The sequence below is a fragment of the Seriola lalandi genome, unplaced genomic scaffold, assembly GCF_002814215.2.
Source record: "Seriola lalandi dorsalis isolate HSWRI2012SDOR001 ecotype SW California unplaced genomic scaffold, Sedor1 jcf7180002054972, whole genome shotgun sequence".
NCBI lineage: Eukaryota > Metazoa > Chordata > Actinopteri > Carangiformes > Carangidae > Seriola > Seriola lalandi.
This window is the reverse complement of record NW_019525660.1, coordinates 2,383,357-2,400,952: the sequence shown is the minus strand read 5'-3', so window position 1 is coordinate 2,400,952 and position 17,596 is coordinate 2,383,357. Positions and strand designations below refer to the sequence as shown.

The following is a 17,596-nucleotide window of genomic DNA, read 5'->3' as shown; positions in this document are numbered from 1 at the left end:
CTGCTATCAGATTGACTATTTTGCTGAAACTGCCAAGAACCTGGCAAATACGATTACTGAAGTCCTCCACTAACCTAAGGAGACAGGTATATGCCATACATCTGTGTGTAGGTGTTTGTGTGTGTGTGTGTGTGTGTGTGTGTGTGTGTGTGTGTGTGTGTGTGTGTGTGTGTGTGTGTGTGTCAGCTCCCCTATACATTGTGCTGACTGCTGGTCCTGTCATTCCCCTAAACTCAACCTGCCAGTCAAACTAAATGATAAAAATGATAAAGGCAAATGTAGAGTTAGAATGGATAGAAAGCACTGAGCCGGAATTCCTGTAATAACCTCTGTGTTTTATGGTTTTATCTGTTCTGGATGCTTATATTATATCCAGTCCTACCCAATTTAAATCGTATTTTCCATAATCTAATCTTGTCTTGTCTTGTCTTGCCTTGTCAGTAAAGTCATCATGCTAACCACTCCTGTGAATCTCCCACACTGCGCTGTCTTCGGTATCTAACGCTCGTGGTTTCTTCCTCTGCTCTGAGCTCATCATGAAGTCAGGACGCAGCAGGGGAAATTGTCTCATCCCTTTAGAAATTAGTGACAAATTGAAACTTACCGTAACGACAGAAATACAAATGTAGCTCCAGTGAGAAAGCTCTTCTCTGACCTCAGAAAACTGACCCTTTGCACCACCACCACCACCCACTCCATTAGATAAAAAAGAAGAACTCATTTCAGCTGCTTGAGTGGGCAGTTGCACTTCAGTTTAATGATTTCTCAGTATTTAAACCATTCTAACTGTAACTGCCTCCCATGCCCACTAGTGTCAAGGCATGCAAGTCTTATAATGGATGTGTTACTGTGCTTCTAACATTTAACACTACTGCAGACCTTGAATAGGCCACCTACTGCTCTTACACTAGGTTCTCCTCTGCCTCCTGTGTTGATAAATTCTGAATCGCTTCGTGACCGTGATGAACAACCACCAACCAACCACTTTATGAAAAACTCTCTCAGAGGCCTGGATTTTGTTGTGAGGCAAGAAGAGTTTTATCAGCACTGTGCAGAATATTCCTCAGTAACATTTACCCCCTTGTGCTATTTTTGTAAGGACACTGTTGAGCTTAACAGTGTTTTAAAGTAAAAAGAAACCCAAACCAAAACAAAACAAAAAGACCTTGTTCTGAAGCAATATAAATGAGAAGTGTCATATAACTAATTAAATTCAATACAAAATGTATTCATGCCTTAGGGGGCAATTTGATGCAAGCTGCAGAAATAACAACATAAAATCACAGCAAACAATTAATTCACACAATAAAAGACAATGTAAAAATGATAAATATATTCATGTAGAGATGACAAATGCTAAGATAAAAATGAAGTTAGCAGCCAATAAAGAGTTGCAAATAGTTGGAAACATCACGAACACTATCACACCATAGATGAGGTTCTAATAGCACTTACAAACATTGACTGTTTCCCACACTGTCATTCAGAACGTTTACACAGTCAGAGGAAGGTTAAAAACTCTTTTTTGAAAACTTCGACCAGCCTGATGCTGTAACCTCCATCCCTGACTGGTTACAGCCAACAGTAAAGGTGTATATCTGACATGCAGATATATTTGATACTTCATGATACGATGAGATTCTGTCAGACTAAACCTGTTTCCTTGAGACCTACAGTATATAAAGGTTTTATTACAGTATTCAGTGAACAGACAAGTGGTAACTGTGATCAGCCACAGATACTGTGTGTGTGTGTGTGTGTGTGTGTGTGTGTGTGTGTGTGTGTGTGTTTGTGTACAGTCGAAGTCATGCTCAAATCACAACATATGTGACTCACTCATGCTGGGAGGCACATAGCTGTTGTTGGATCACAGAGGCATAGACGCATCAGATAAGGTACAGCTGTTTCATATGCCCTCACATTACACCTCAGTGCCCACACAGACATGCTTTTTATCTTCTGTGGCCATCACGTCCTCATATCGTACCTTGTTTTCTATCTTCCCGCCTTCTCGCTCTCTTACCCACTTTTTTTTTTTATTGTGATAAAATTTAATACATTTTTCCCACTGGGTCCAACCGTGCTCAACACTGACACACTCACAGCACCTTCAGGTGGTTTGGAAGAACGTGTTCAGAGAATGTAACGTGGAATTTCTCTTCAACAATACAACCGTACATTTTATCAGTGTAAGAACAAAAAAGAAAAAAGAACCCACCCCATTGGCTTTACTCCTTTACCTTTCTCCTTCCTGTCATCCTCTCCTTTCTCTTCCCCCTCGTAAAACGCCTCCACGCTTCATGCTTCCCTACCCACAATGCAGTGCAGTATGGCCGTTTGTTTGAATTATGACAACAGCGCCTTAGAGAGAGGTGAGAACATTGTGTCGGCTGCGCGCACACGCACACACCCGCACACACGCATAGAAGTTTCTGACCCGCACTGTTGTGTGTCTCTGTCATTGCAGATGCTTGCTGTCGGTTGTTTTTATGTTTACCACAATTCCAACAGCAGAGAGCTAGAGCCAGGTATATATCCAGCAAGTATGTGCATGTGGAAATATTCAAAAAAAGATGAATAATTAGCATCCTTAAGTGAAGGTAACACCCAGATCGAGTCATTTATCCCCCCACCAAGCATAACCTGCCTTTCCAGGAGTGGTGGGGAAGAAGAATGAAGACATGATATCCAGCTTCCTGAAATCAGATTCCCTTTTTTCTCTCCATGACGCCGACCCCCTACACACTTCCTTAAATGGCAGGATGCAGCTAATTCATTAAAGGTTGTAACCAGCTGATACAGAAGGGAGAAATGTCAATAGCTTTGTCTGAATTGTAACATATTTAGCGAGACAGCGTTCCCTCTAAGAGTTGCATTTTTCATCACAGTGATAGGATTTGCAATTCAGTTTTGATGTAACATTTGCTCAAACTCACATTCACAAAGTGCAGTGGTTAGTTTCAGCTATACACAGACAACAGTAAATTAGATTGTAGAGTTTTGCAGCGTCGCTTTTACTAAACTCCAACTTCAACATTAGGAAAATTTGTTTTCTTTCTCTTTTTGCTGTTTATTTTTGATGCCAATAGAGTTACAAAAATCAACTTCAGGCAAATTATTCGCTTTGACTAATTTTTAAAAAGAAGAGTTGGATGGAAAGCCACTTGGTATCCTTGACTGCATGTACCAATCTCAGTCTGGAACACGGTCAACAGAGGTGGACTTCTATTAATTATGTGGAAAACATGACATGGCTTCCTGTACCCTTGAACATCACTAAAAGCAGACTCGTCATTTGCAAGTCAAAACTAAACCCTTTATTGTACAAATCCTCATTTACTGCATTAAGGCCACATGAAGTGGCAGCCATTGCAGATGTCCATCCGCCCAGCATTAATCCTACATCGGCAGGGACCGCAGGTATCCCAAGCGTTTGCTCTTGGAAATGAATCAACAGCACAGCATGCATTGATTGTCTCATTTATACGAATCACAATGTTCTATTTAGAGAGGAAGAGAACCAGGAGAGACAGGGAGGGAGTTATAAAGGCAGACAAAAAGATTTAAAGATTGTTAATGGTAGAGAAAGAGAGAGAGAGAGAGGTGAGTCGTCTCATCAGCTCTTCATTCTTCACATTCCCACCACTTCTGTCCTTGGTCCACTTACATCCCCTCACCCCTCCTTTGTTGTTCAGGCTTTTTCAGTTTTTGGCTTTTTCAATCTCCAACCTCCTGCTACTCTACTACTTTTCTGGTTCTCAGCTTTCCTCCCTCCTGCAGACCACCCCTTCTTTTTTATTTCTTTCATTTCCTCGCTCTTTCATTTTACCCAGTGTCTTTCTGCATTTCTCCTACCGTCTTTCTTCAGCCCTTCCCTCCAGTTTCGATCTATCTCCTATCATTCACCTTTTCTTGGAATCTTTTCTGCTGACTCCTTTCTCCCACTGTTCGTCTCTCATTCTCATTCCATTTTTTTTCTTTGCTCTCTCATTTTTCTCCTCAGTCCATTCATCTCCAGTATTTTTTTTTAGTTTGCTCATCTGTACATTGCTCATCATTCTCGGTGTATTTATGTATGTAAATGTGCAGTCAGACTGGTGATGACAAAAGACAAATGAAAGACAAAAAAATAGACAGATCCTTATATGAACTTGGATATAAAGGTTTTGCTCATTAAATGTTTTTCAGCTGTAAAATTGCCTTTGTGTTTAGTCTGTAGTTACTACTTGTCAACGACATTTAAAAAAAGACGATTACAGTCTAAGTAGAAAACTTTCAACCAATAATTAATATAATTAATAGCATAGCCCAAATTATTTATCTCCCACAATTGGCTCATACAGACAGACAGTTACAATATAACTGTGAAATAATATTAATGCAGACATTTTCTGGATATAAGATGAACGTTAGATGTGTTTCTGTCGTCTCTGTCAAGCAAACTGTATAAAACTGAAAGAGAATTTCAGGAATTTTGGAAATTTTCGCTTCACAATGGCATTTGACCAGAACATACAAAAATATGCTATAGAAGTAGTGTCGTAACAAAAACACAAAATGTGTTTGGAAAATGTCTCCACTACAATTCATCGTGTACTTTCTTTAAGAAAGCACCTGGCAAAAAGGAAACCAGTTAGTACTTTCCACTAAAAATGTTGCTATTTCCATGAATTTTCGTATTTAATGAAGAATTATTTGTTTATATGAATTGGGTGGAAACCCCACTATACTCCATCCTGCTTCTCTTCCTCTGTCCTTTCATTAATTACTCAGTCAGTAGTTGTTGCTCACTGATGGCTTCATGAAGTGGCAGGGCTGCTCTGTGTGTGTGTGTGTGTGTGTGTGTGTGTGTGTGTGTGTGTGTGTGTGTGTGCGCGCGCACGCTCCAGATGGTAGCAGAGGGACGCATTGAATCAGTCTGCCAATAGGCCTTATGATAGACATGATTAAACGCACTAATTATATGGAAGGAAATTAAATTTTGGACCCCTGTTCTATCCCCCTGAAATAAACATCTGCGATCTGAACACAGGAAAGCACACACAAGGACTATGAATTCAACACAATGATACAAATACAGAGAACACACATACTCACACAGACACACTAAGTACATCCTCATCCCAGATTGATAGCAATCATGTCAGTGCTAATCAGGGTGCTTGGTGTACAAAGCTGTCAGAGGAATCCAATCATATCACAGATGATGGAATCGTTTACTGTGGATGAGGATGGAAGATGAATTGCATGGCCACCAATAATCCGCCAGTTATTCTCAATTCTGGGAAGAATTAAGATGTGACGTTTCTGGAGGATGGTGATAATATGTTCGCAAAATTATCGACACCCAGTCCTAGAGTTACATACAGTTCGAAGAGTTTTACAGAGCGGTGGGAATCCCCCATGCACCGCTCAGTAGAAGGCATCAAGAAGTCAAGAAGTGTCACTGAAGTAACGTGCTGGATATCGAGACTCGCATGATCAACTCTGCAATTTTGAATCCATCAGGTTCTCAGCTAAACAACCAAGTAGGTAGTTTTCAGCGTATCTTCCACAACAACTCAGTTCCAAAACTGACACACACGAGTGTTTTCTGATCTGCTACCTCTAGCGTTGAGGTTTTGTTAAATTTTAAGTGACTGAAAGAACATAGTTAGGGTAAGCAGACGATCATGGTCACAGTTAAAAGAAAGAAAATCTTGATGGATGGTAGAGGACAGGTGCGGACAGACACCCAACCAGTCCTCCCTACTGGGACGTTATATCAAGCTCAAGCTCCCTCCACCCCTCAGGTACGAGAGGTTATCTGGAAAATATAACCGTGGATCTTTTTAAGAATTTGAACATATGAGGAGGAGAGTCCACCATCTCACCACCCAACACTTTCTCCAGGCAATAACGTCAATATTGGACAATTCTGCTAAACCCTGGATTATATTGAGCAAAAAAGTTTTTAATGCCCACCTTCATTGCATCTACAGTAAGGTTAAGGTTCGGGAAAGCCTATGCTTACGTCAAATAAACGATGGCTAAGGTTTGAAATTAAACAACTAAAACACTTTATTAAGGTGAGGGTAAGATCATGGTTATGGTTTATTGAAAGGTGAACAATAATTGCGGGATTTCGAACCTCAATCTCCTGCATGAAAGCAGATACACTGCGCACGTCTCCACCACCCAACCTCTACACCCTTATTTTTGGCTTTGCTACATAAACAATGTACTACTTCCTGCACTGAATACTAGTAATGGACACACATTGTGCGGTGCTAAATTGTCCAGTATGGATGCAATTTCCAGGAACTTTAATTGACCTCTTTGTTCTGTAGGATGAAGCAAGCTTAGTGTGTGTGTTACATAAACAGCCGTACTGAAAATAGAAAGGCTTCAATAACTAAAGTCAACTTTGGCAGTGCCATGCGTCTCCATATGGCTGATCGGGCGCTGTGCCAGTTTGCCATCCTAAAAAAAACGAGTCTTTTAATTACATGAAACACAAATATGGCACATCCATATGCTGGTATTATCCCCAGACTGACTATATTTTAGAGTCCAGTCATTGAACAGATGCTCGTAGTCACAGCTCTCTTCCAACAAGTTGCCAAAAAAGAAAAAACAAATCTTAGATTTAAAACACAGCTTTTGACAAGAGTACAAACGCCATCAGAGGATTCTTTTACACCATTGTACAACAGACCACTTGTTTAGTACTCCACATTGATGATCCTTGTGATCTCTGCAAATTGTGCTCATTAAATCAAGCGTGGCATGGCAAGGTGGTAAACGGCTTATATCTCAATCACCTCTAAAATATAATTGAATTGAATCACAGCAGATCAACACGTCTCCTCAGTCTCTGGCATCCTTTGGAGGGCCAAAAATAATTATGTCGTGAGCCAAACCTGGCCTGTAGGTACAGAGTTGTTTGATATTTACTGTCTTCAGTCCAAAATGAATTGATGCCAACCATTAAACACCAGCAGCTGGTCAATATCATGTGGAAATACATGAAAAATTTGCTTTGCTGCGCTACACTGGGGACTGTTTTTCATGAACCTGTCATGCATGTCAGTGCTGTCTCCGGCATACGATTCAGACAAGCGTGATCACGATTTTTGTGGTTGTTCTTTTTTTTTTCAGTTTTGTCAACATGTAACTGTCATCGTCAGTCCTTTTCAGGAGCGGAAATAACTTCGATGAGATTCTGATGTTTACCTTTTTCCGATATGTTTTTCACATCTCACTTGTCTGAAGCCACAGCTTTGGCGCCTCTCTTTGACCAGCGGCCTCTTGAAATGCAGCTACATATTGAGGTGCGCTTGTGGTGCACCAGTCAATACACTTTCCAGACACTCTGAGGACTTACATATCCCTCAAATTGTTCTCACACACCCACACTAATATGCACATATAAAAAACAAACCAAAGAATATGTTTGCTCCTGAAGCCCAGATGCCATTTCTTTTGACCTACAGAGAAAACCCAGCTCCAGTTTTGGGAAGCACCTTCCTCAGGGTTAAGAGCTGACATGACTGATACAACAGGTGCTGCAGTGTGCCGAGAAAAAACACCAGGGCTATGTGGAGAAGAAGAAAAGGAGATTTAAAAGGTTGATAAAAGAAAACGGGGAGAAGAAATGGATTAGTGATGGACAGATGGAGTGTGAGAGGAGAAAGGGTGAAGGGGATTCAGAGATGAGAGGAGACGAGAGGGTACTAGAGGGAGAAAAAAATGGATTATGAATAGAGAGAGGGAGAAAACATGAACACTGGAGGAGATGGATGCTTGGAAACAAGGGGAGAAAAAAGAAAAGGAGAGGGTAGAAGTCAAAGAAAAAAAGGGATTAGGGATGGAGGGCTCCAGTGGAAGAGAAATGAGATGGAGAAGAGGAGTGATATGCTTTCATCTTCTAGTGTCTGGAGAGGAGGCAGTAACTAGTAACTAGCCATGCTGTGTGTGTGTGTGTGTGTGTGTGTGTGTGTGTGCGTGTGCATGCATTTCTAAGCATATTTGTGGTTGTGGGTCTTCATGATGTTCTGTTTGTGTTTTTTTCTGTAAGTGCTTATGTTTGGTTCTTTTCCTCTGTATGTGTGTGTACATGTCCACGTGTGTGTGTGTGTGTGTGTGTGTGTGTGTGTGTGTGTGTGTGAGACAAGCTAAATGCCACTCATCCTTCCTGGTTGAGTTACAAGAGGAAAAAACCAGAAGATACTTTTAAATGTCTGCCCTTTGTATCTTTCCGTCTGCAATACATTCATCTGCTCCTCCGCAGAAGAAGAGAGGGGGAGGAGGGACAGAGGGATGGATGGATGAGAAAGAAGGAGGGAGGGAGGGAGGAGCGAAGGTTTCAGGGTTGTTGGGTTCATGGATGGAGGGATGGATGGCGGCAAGGAGGGGGCTTGAATACCTAGAGCTGAGCAAATTAAAGTAAAAGCAAAGGATGGATGACGGAGGGGTACAGGGTGCATCTGGGAGTCCGGTGAACAAGACTACAAGCAAGCCAGGGAGGAGGGGGAGGTATAGAGAGAGAGATAGGGAGAGAGAGAGCGAGAGAGAGAAGAGTATGGAGGTAGAGAGAGAGAGAGGAAGAAAGGAGAAGGGGAAAGAGAGGCAGAGTCGTGACTGTAGGTTGATTTACGGAGGCTTTCCTTTTAATGAAATTGTTTCAGTGACAGAGCCGGTAAAAGGCCCTTAATGGATTGGCTGGCCTAATGTAATGAAATTACTCCCTCTTTCACTACAGAGAGAGAAAAAAAAGAATAAAAGAGGACATGGGGAGGAGGAGGAGGATGGGAGAGGAGGGGTGGGAGAGGAGAAAATGCAATTAATATTTACAGAACAGACAAGCAGGGTGGGCTTTAGTAGCTACGGCTCGCTCGCTCTCTTCCTCACTGGGTCTACCTCTCTCGTCCCTCTCTCTCCCGGTGGCCAGTGTACGCTGGGCGTACGGCAAGGGAGGGAGGTGATAGGCTGACGCCAGACAGGCCACTTCAGCGCACCGGTCTCCTCTCTCGCGTTCTCCTTTTCCTCTCCTCCTCTCCTCAGGGCTGGCCATATCACTGCTGAGGTGAGAGACTTAACCTTAGCTTGTGCGCTATCGTCTGGACTGGGTATCCCTAGAGTGTTTGTCTGTGTGTGTGTCAGTGTGTGTGGGAGACAGAGTTAATGCCGGTGCCTCCTACCTGCTACCTAAAGCCCACCACTGAGGTATCACCTCACACACACCCCCACGGGCACACTCTCATTCACGCAACCCATCTTTTGTTAGTCCCTCCCCCAGCTGAGCGGACCCTGACGACTTGCGCCTGACTCTCTCCTATCTCTGTCTCTCATCTGTGTGTGTGTGTGTGTGTGTGTTTGTCTGCGTGTGTGTTTGTGTGCATGGTGCAGGCAACTGGACAGCAACCACATCAGCTGCATCGAAGATGGAGCTTTCCGAGCGCTGCGCGATCTGGAGATTCTGTAAGTAGAGAAAAACCCTGGTTCTCTCACTCTGACTCCTCCATCTCTCTCCTCCTCCTCTGCCTCCTCCTCTCATCAGTCCCCTCTTCTCCTCTCTCCCTCTTTTCATGTGCTGTCTGTGAAGCAGGAATCTGTCCTGCGCTCTCCTCCTCTCGCTATCAGCTTTGTTTTCTGTTATTCTTTTTCTTCGTCCTTTTGTGCTTCCCTTTTCTTTCTCTCCGCTCTCCTCTCCTCTCCTCTCCCTTCTTTTCCTCTCTTACTTGCATGTCATCCCTCATTCTTTCCACTTGATCTACTTTTCTATCTTATCTTTCTATCTTTCTCGTCATACACATCTGCTGTTTGTCTTGAATACAAGAAAAGCTTCAACTTCAAGATGCTGTTGTTGAGTGCAGGTAGTTTCTTTCCATGTTTCTCTGTGTGAATTATCTTTAGCGATGTCCCTGTGTGTGTGTGTGTGTGTGTGTGTGTGTGTGTCTGTGTGTGTGTGTGTGTATGTGTGCATGCTGAGGTGTACATCTAAGTACTTGTGTGCATTGCTTGCAAAGATGAAGCGTAGTGTACCTGTTCACTCACCAGCAAATGTGTCGTCCTTGACTTACAATACACTGACGCACACACGCACGCATTCACGCACGCTTGCACGCACGCACACAGAGTGAGGAGGGAAAAAAAGTGCATCTGCCACCTGCTGTGGTTTGCATTTTCTCTGCACCATGTGTGTTAATGCATGTGGGTGATTCCCTCTGCATATAGAAACACGTTAATACTCCAGTGTGTTTGCTTCCAGCTGTGTATGTGATTGTGTGTGTGTAGTTGAGTGTGTGTGTGTGTGTGTGTGTGTGTCTGAGTGTCTGATCTGTCCACATTCTTAGAGCTGCTCATTTGTCACTATGCTCAGAGGTGTGACTGGCAACTGTGCGATGCTGGGCTGTGCTGGGAAAGGTGTCTACCTTCCCTACACTTGTATGCGTGTGCGGGTCATTGTGCACGAATATGTGTGTTTATGTGTATCTGTGGCGTGTGCATTTGTTCTTGCACAGAGGCAGATGTTATGCTTCATTGTGCATTGTGCATCTTAGCCTCAACTCAGCTGTCTATGAATATACTTCCCCAACATTTTTGTGATCAAATCCAGTACATGAAGGTTACAGTGAAAAAGCAGAAAGAAAAAGGTTAATGGATTTTTTTTTTTTTTTCTTTGGTAGGCAAAAGCATTGGTTCATTTGTCTGCAGGGTTGTTGGCAATGCAGTCATATTCTGCTGTGTGGTGCTGAGAGGTGAAAAGGTTAGTTGTAATGTTGCTGAATATGTTTATCAGAGGGTAAAACTGTATCACAAATGAGAGAGGCAGGACAGAGAAAGGACAAAGACAGACTGAGGGAGAACAGGAGATAAGAAGAGACAGCAGAGGAGAGGAAAGAATGATGAGAAAGAGGGAGAGCAGAATAAGAGGAAGAGAAGGTTGACATCGCTGTCCCAACTGCCGGTGTCCCCGTCCCCATTTACATCGTTGTACAAATGCTGGTCGAGCAGTACAAGTGGACGTGGCTTAGGTTCATTGAGTGAGACCCAGAAGAACAGACTCATGATAGTTGTAATACAGTGTTAGAGTGGAAATTCAAAGTTGCTGACTGTAATGGTTTGAAAACATTGTGATGATAATCAGATGCTTTTTGCATCAGTTAAGCAGTCTAAATGAATAATATAACTCTAATTGGTTGCCTCTGGAAGAAATCTGTCTCATTATCACATAAAGATCTACTATACCAAGAAACATTGTGGGAGACAGACTATTAAAAAACCAGAGAGCATACAAACCAGAGCTGTGTTCAGGCTACATGTGTTCTTTTGTTTTCTCACATGTACACATGTAGTAAAAACTACATCCTACTTATTGAAACCAAGGACCTCTGTGTAAAATGTATAATTTTATTTTACTAAATTTCTTGAAATCGTTCTTCTTCTTCTTTTTGAATGGGATCAAGGACAGTACTGAAAACAATTTCAGCCTGATTTTATACAGTAGCACACAGGTATTTGTGATGTAAAAGCTCATTGACGCTCCCAACAGCATCACATACATCTTGATGAGTATCCTGCTGTAGATGTGAGTGTTGGTGGTGCAGTGTGGTGCTGCCTGATGTCTTCACATGAATGATTAAAGAGAGCAGACGACACAGTGGAAAACGGTCAGTGCATGGCAGCTTACACTGTGGATCACTTTTTACTACAAATTTTAAATGTTTTGCATCAAGAAGGTATTATAGATATTTTTTGTCTTTTTAACATTTTATTTGATTTTTTCGTGTCTCCCTTTCTAGGTTTTATTTCCTTTTAGCAAAGTTAGCTTTTTTTTGATTCGCCAGCCTCCCTTTTTTGCTCAGCTCACAATGGGAGTGATAGGGGGCAGATAGAGGGGGATCGGCAGCGCGAGATACAACATATTAGCAATTCATAAGACTCTGACAGCTGAGTGCTCGGCAGGATTTACAATTCACTGTAAATGCGCAGCCGTTCCCATTCACGGCAGACAGCATGACAGCACACAGTATATTCAGTGAATGTGACGTTTTAATAAAGGCAGGTGTGAGTGTGTGTTTGTGTGTCTGTCTGTCTGTCTGTTTGTGTGTGTTTGTGCGCACGCGCATGTGCACGTGTGCAAAGGGCATGAATGACAGTAAGCAATTCTGCCGCAGGACTGATCTTCATTTCGAGCATCTTAAAACACACACGTGCACGCATGCTCGCGCACAGATGTATATGCGTATTCACACATATGCGGACACACACATTGCACACAAAACACAGACGCAGATCCATCTGTTCAGTTCTTTGGGGTTCATTTTCATGACCATAGCACAAAATGGGACGACAGAGGTAACAGTGATCGGAGGTCATGTGACTGCACCATCAGGTAGGTGTTTTTGTGTGTGCACACCTGTGCACACAAACTGTTGTACATGAATGTGTGTGTGTTTGAGTTCTGGTTTCTGTTTTAGGCTTATGTAAGGAGAACATTTTTTCAAAAGTGTCGCTCATGTTTGAGGGTGAAGATTTGGTTTTGGGGTTTAGGTTAGAATTCTTAGGTTTGACTCAAAGTTGGGGTTAGTATTGAAATGATGAGTCAATCAGTGGTCATGTCTCTCTATCAATATAAGTTTAACTTTAAGTGTTTGACTGTTGGTCTGATAAAATGTTGCTTTGGTCCGTGGGAATTCACTGGTATTTTCAGACATTTTATCGACAGTTAATCAGTTAAGTAAATGAATAATCAACAAATGAATTCATGAAAATAATTGTTTGGTGAAGCTTTAGTTAGGATGATAACTGGGATTAAGCATGTAGCTGTGTGATAGAGGTTAGACTTGCAGCTGGCAACTGAATTAAGTCAGTGCGGGTCTTCACAAATATAAAAGTCCATGTGTTTCCGCTGTGGCTGGACATGCGTGTGTGTGTGTGTGTCTGCCAATAACCTAGTGTGTTCTCCTGTGTGCCTTTGTGTCCATCTATACATCTGTGTGTGTGTGTGTGTGTGTGTGTGTGTGTGTGTGAGTGTGTGTGTGCGTGTGTGTGTGCGTGTGTGTGCAACAGCTAAAGCCTGATGGAGGTTTAAGATCAAGATAACTCCAAAAGATGTCTGTCTGCATGTGTGTGTGTGTGTGTGAATGTACTTTTACATATTTCCACATGACTGGTTGGAGATTGCATGTAGGCTGGCAGGCAAATGGATACATGTGTGCATGCATGTGCGTTTCCGCCATTTGTGTGTGTCGTGCTAATTGAAAGAAGCACGTCGCTGTGTGTGTGCCACTAACGAATCTCCACATTAATTAATCTAGTCATTTTTAATTAGCCGCTGTTTCTTGGTAGACTAGGTTTTATCTGAGCTGCTTAATATGTTTCGCAGCAGCAGCATTGACAAGTCAAAGCTGAATATTGGGGCGTCGGGCTCATTTTGAAAACGCTAAATGGATTTATAGTTTGTTAGTTTTATTAATCTTGTTGTAATTGTTCTGGAAATAAAGGGGAGTGATGGGGTGTTTTTTTGTTATTAAATTAGACAACATGTTAAAATGATGACAAATTTAAAAGGACTGTATAAAATATCTGACACATAACACAATGAAAGATTTTGTGTGTGTGTATCAGTGCGGTGAAAAGGAATAATCATTTATCTTTGTTGGACAAACTGAGATAGATTGATATTTACTAGGAATTCCTAATTTGAAAAAAAATTTTCCACCATTAGAGCGCCTTCACGTGTCCTAAAGCATCACTCAGGAACGTATTAAATAAAATGTATACTGGTCACACTGAAGTGAAATGCCTGAAAGTCTTCCCGTTGATTCACGGGCGCTTGACAAAGAATTCATTTCTATTTTTTGAAGAAATGAACATTTTCCGTGAAGTTCAGGGTAAATCCGTTTGAATTGCTGTTAATCTTTATGACTCGGTGTGACAGAAGAGTTTCGCTTCCCGAAGAGGTTTAGGAAGAAAGACGGAAATTACCAAAGACACTTACATTCACCATTTCCTTTGATATCTGCTCCCTTTACTCATATGTCCTTAGATAGTCTCTTTCTCTCGCTTCCTCTTCCCTCTGCTCTCTCTTTCATGGCTGCCAGGATGAAAGTGGATGATCAGTGTTGTAAAAGCAAGGCAGTGCTGGGCTATGATTTATTTAGACGCAAAAGGACTGCAGTTACTACCATATCTTCTCTTCTTTTTTTTCTTTTTTTTTTTGCCAGAAGAGGCAAGAGACCAGAGATGTTTCATGGGTGGAGGGTGTTCACAAAATGGAAAAGGGGAGAAGGAGGGATTTGAGGGGAGGGAAAGAAAGGAAAGAGTGTGGTATCGGTGTTGTAAAAGCAGCCTGTTTCCTGGACATCATTTATTCATCTGCAGTTGGACCTAAGGAGAGGGAGGGAGAAAGCAGGCGATACAGAGGGAGAGACAGCAAGAGAAGGAGGGAAATCCAGAAATATGGAGGCAGACGGAGGCAGAAGATAAAGAGATATAGGTGGAGAAGAGGAAAGATAAAAGGCAGGGAGAGAGAGAAGGAAAAGAGGAGGAGAAAGACACCAGAGCAGTAGACGGTTGCATAAAACAGACAGATATGAGACAGATATAAACAAGAGTGGACAACGGAGGCAGATGAAAACTTGTAATTTGTTGCAGATAGAAAATGAGACAAGGAGCAAGGAAAGTAGGACACAAAGGTGTAAAAGAGATGAAATAAGAGACAGAAAAGCAGGAAGAAACACTGATGTGACGTTAGCGGGTAAAAAAAAAAAAGAGAACAGTGATTGAAAATAGATTGAAAGGATCAGAGGGAGGGAGCAGGGAAGCATTAATTATTGATGGAACAAATGTCTGACTGACTGACTCAATTTGGCCCTTTGTTGTTTCCAGACCACCAAGACTGTCAGATAGACTCAGAACAGCGTTTCTCAAAGTGAGGATGGAGTCCCCGACTGGGTAGCTGATGTGTTGATTTTCTGGATCCTTTAGTTTTAATGGCTCTGCTTGAAATGCAGATAAAAAATGCAGCATATGATTTATTTCAGTTGAAAGTTTGAGTGATATTCTTTAATTGCATATAAATATACGTTTTACCTCAAGTTGTTCTTTCTTACCTGAAGTGCTCATAACTTCTGCTCATGTTTTTAATGTTGCGATTAGAGAGAACAAAAGCTGAATGTCAAACAGTGATTGTCGTCGGTGCATAAAAAGAAAACTTGGCTAACTAGTTTCAGTCGAACACTCACCTGTTAGTCTCAAAGTCACGCACTGAATCTGAATTTAGGCCTGAATACAACCTGTTATAAACCGTTGTCATCGTGTGGCTTTGAGTCCAAGTTGACCTCTGCTCCAGATCGCCTCTTCTCCCTCCTTAATATCCGTCCAGTCATTTTTGCACTGGCCTGTAATGAAGATAAACTCCAGTTCTGACGTGGTGAAAAATTAAAAAAGGAAGTTAGCATGCTCTGGTGATTTTAGGTGAGCTTCCACTGCCTGAAGATTACAGTCTTGGAGTCTTTTTGGCGGCAGTTGCCAGTCGCTTTCTGAAATTAACTTTTTTTGGCTTGGCTCATATGCTAACAAAATATCACCTGCCAGGAGTCACTTTTGTGGCCAAAATAATGAGTTCACATATTTCACTGAAATACTTTAGCCCACCTGCTCTCTAGAACATCTACGTTTTGATAGAGGCAGAAAGTTACAGCTTTGTTGGGAGCCGTAGAAACAGGCAGAAACAAGAATGTGCCTGGTGGTCGCCGGGTGCACGGTGCACAGCAGGGATAAAGATCAACAGGCCAAGACCAGAGACTTTATATCACAGAGGTGTTCAAAGGTTACCGTTTTGAAACATAAGCCACTATAGTGGATGCACCATATTGATTCATTGACAGACGAACACAGCCAACATTTGTCATTTGCTGTTTGCAATTTCAAACCACGTAGTGGAATTTAATGCCACACACTGTGGGGAACTGAAGAAAACATTCTCATGCAGTATCTCTTAGCATCAAGCATCAAAGGTGCCCTTTCGCAGGGTTTCTGCTCTGCTGTGAGATCCAACTGAAAGGTGTGACTGATCAGACCAGTATCTCTTAGAATTACATTCATCTTCTGTGATTCTGCAGTGCACAATTCACGTGTATGCTCAGCGTCCGGCGCCAGCACAGGATTTAGTTTGCCCTTTATGTAGAGGAGAAAAGACTGGAGTTTGCATTCGGTCACAGACTGAAAATGAAATACAAGAAAAGTACTTGCGTGTTATTTTTTTTTTTAGCTCTTTAACTCCTAAGACTTATAATTCAAATCCTATCACCTGACAAGAATCTTGACAATGGACAAGTGTGTAAAATATTTCAGTGACATCTTTTAACATCCAATGACAGCAACCAAAACATTTCACCAATCTCAAATTATGGCTTCTGTTAGAAAACTAAACATTTGGTGAGTGTAAGGCTTTGGCAACTAAAACGCTTCGGTAATATTAGGGAAAGATCATTTTTACAGATCTGAAACCGTGTTAAAGCTGACAGCTCCTTCTGTACGGCAAGCAGACCCCTTCAAAAAAAAAATAAAATGGCAACAACACAAGCTGCCTAATCCAGTGTTGTTCCTTTGTTTCATCAGACAAGTCAGTTCATGGACAAACCTCAGCCTGTGCTCTGTGATGCTCTTCCAGGAATTAGTAGCATTGATTACGTTATATGAAAACAGCTGTCGCATCAAAGGTGTCCACGCCGGCTTGATGATGGGACGCTGAAGTTCCTTTTTAAAGATCAAAAACAACAATGAAATCTTCTTTCTGTCATCTACACACACAGAGACGGACCCGAGCTTGACCCATTATCTTTCACTTAGAATCACAAACAGGCTGCAGGCCACGGTGGCCTTATCATATTTGTCATTAAACACCTATCAGAATCAATTACAGCTGCACAATATTTCTAAACAAGTGATTTTCCTAATGACGATTGTTATTGATGCATGACAGTGAACTTGGAAGTGTTGACATTAAACAAAAAGATTCATCTTAATTAGTTGACAGCCCTTTTCATCTCAGTACAAGCTTTTGAAGGCTTCAGATTTGGTGCTGCTGGAGTTTATAAACACATTTTGTCATTTTGAAGTGAATCCCATCGGCTGATTATTGAGGACAACAACACTGGCGGCCTTTGGTATCTGTATCCATTACAAAGGTCAGGACCCAGAGCTGCAAGTCCTGATTACAGTTAATAAACACAATTGTCCCATTAATGCGCAACTGTGAAATTCACTCTAATTAATAAAGACAACAAATACAAAGTCCATTTTCTTCCTAATATTTGCATCTCGCGTTTGGATGGCCGAAGCTGTGATGTCGCCACAAACGAACCGAGGGAAACTGAAACATGACTTTCCTTTAATGCATGATTGAGAAGAGCACCATCAATGTTAAACTCAACAACCCCGCATTCGGCTCTCCCGCTAACACTTTGATTCCACTTTTTTTTTTTTTTTTTGAAAGCCTTTGATGGTCAGAGCTGTATGTGCTCAAACGTGTAGGGCCAATAAACACAGCAGAAGTGGAAATGTAATTATGTGATAAACACAGTCTTTATATTTGGCAGAGGAG

General features: G+C 41.8%; 1 protein-coding gene across 2 annotated transcripts in view; it reads left to right on the top strand.

The window, feature by feature from the left end:
• Positions 1-17,596, top strand: part of slit3 (slit homolog 3 (Drosophila)) — a 242,820-nt gene that overhangs the window by 135,758 nt on the left and 89,466 nt on the right. Inside the window, exons 1-2 of one of the 2 annotated variants that reach the window (XM_087171703.1) lie at positions 9,189-9,207; positions 9,391-9,462. Coding sequence is in view for 1 of the 2 variants with exons in the window: in XM_023398070.2 (XP_023253838.1) it covers positions 9,391-9,462 (72 nt within the window). In the remaining variant the exon portion in view is untranslated. Of the gene's footprint in view, positions 1-9,188; positions 9,208-9,390; positions 9,463-17,596 lie in introns of those variants that run through there. The other variant, XM_023398070.2, reaches the window with a different exon arrangement.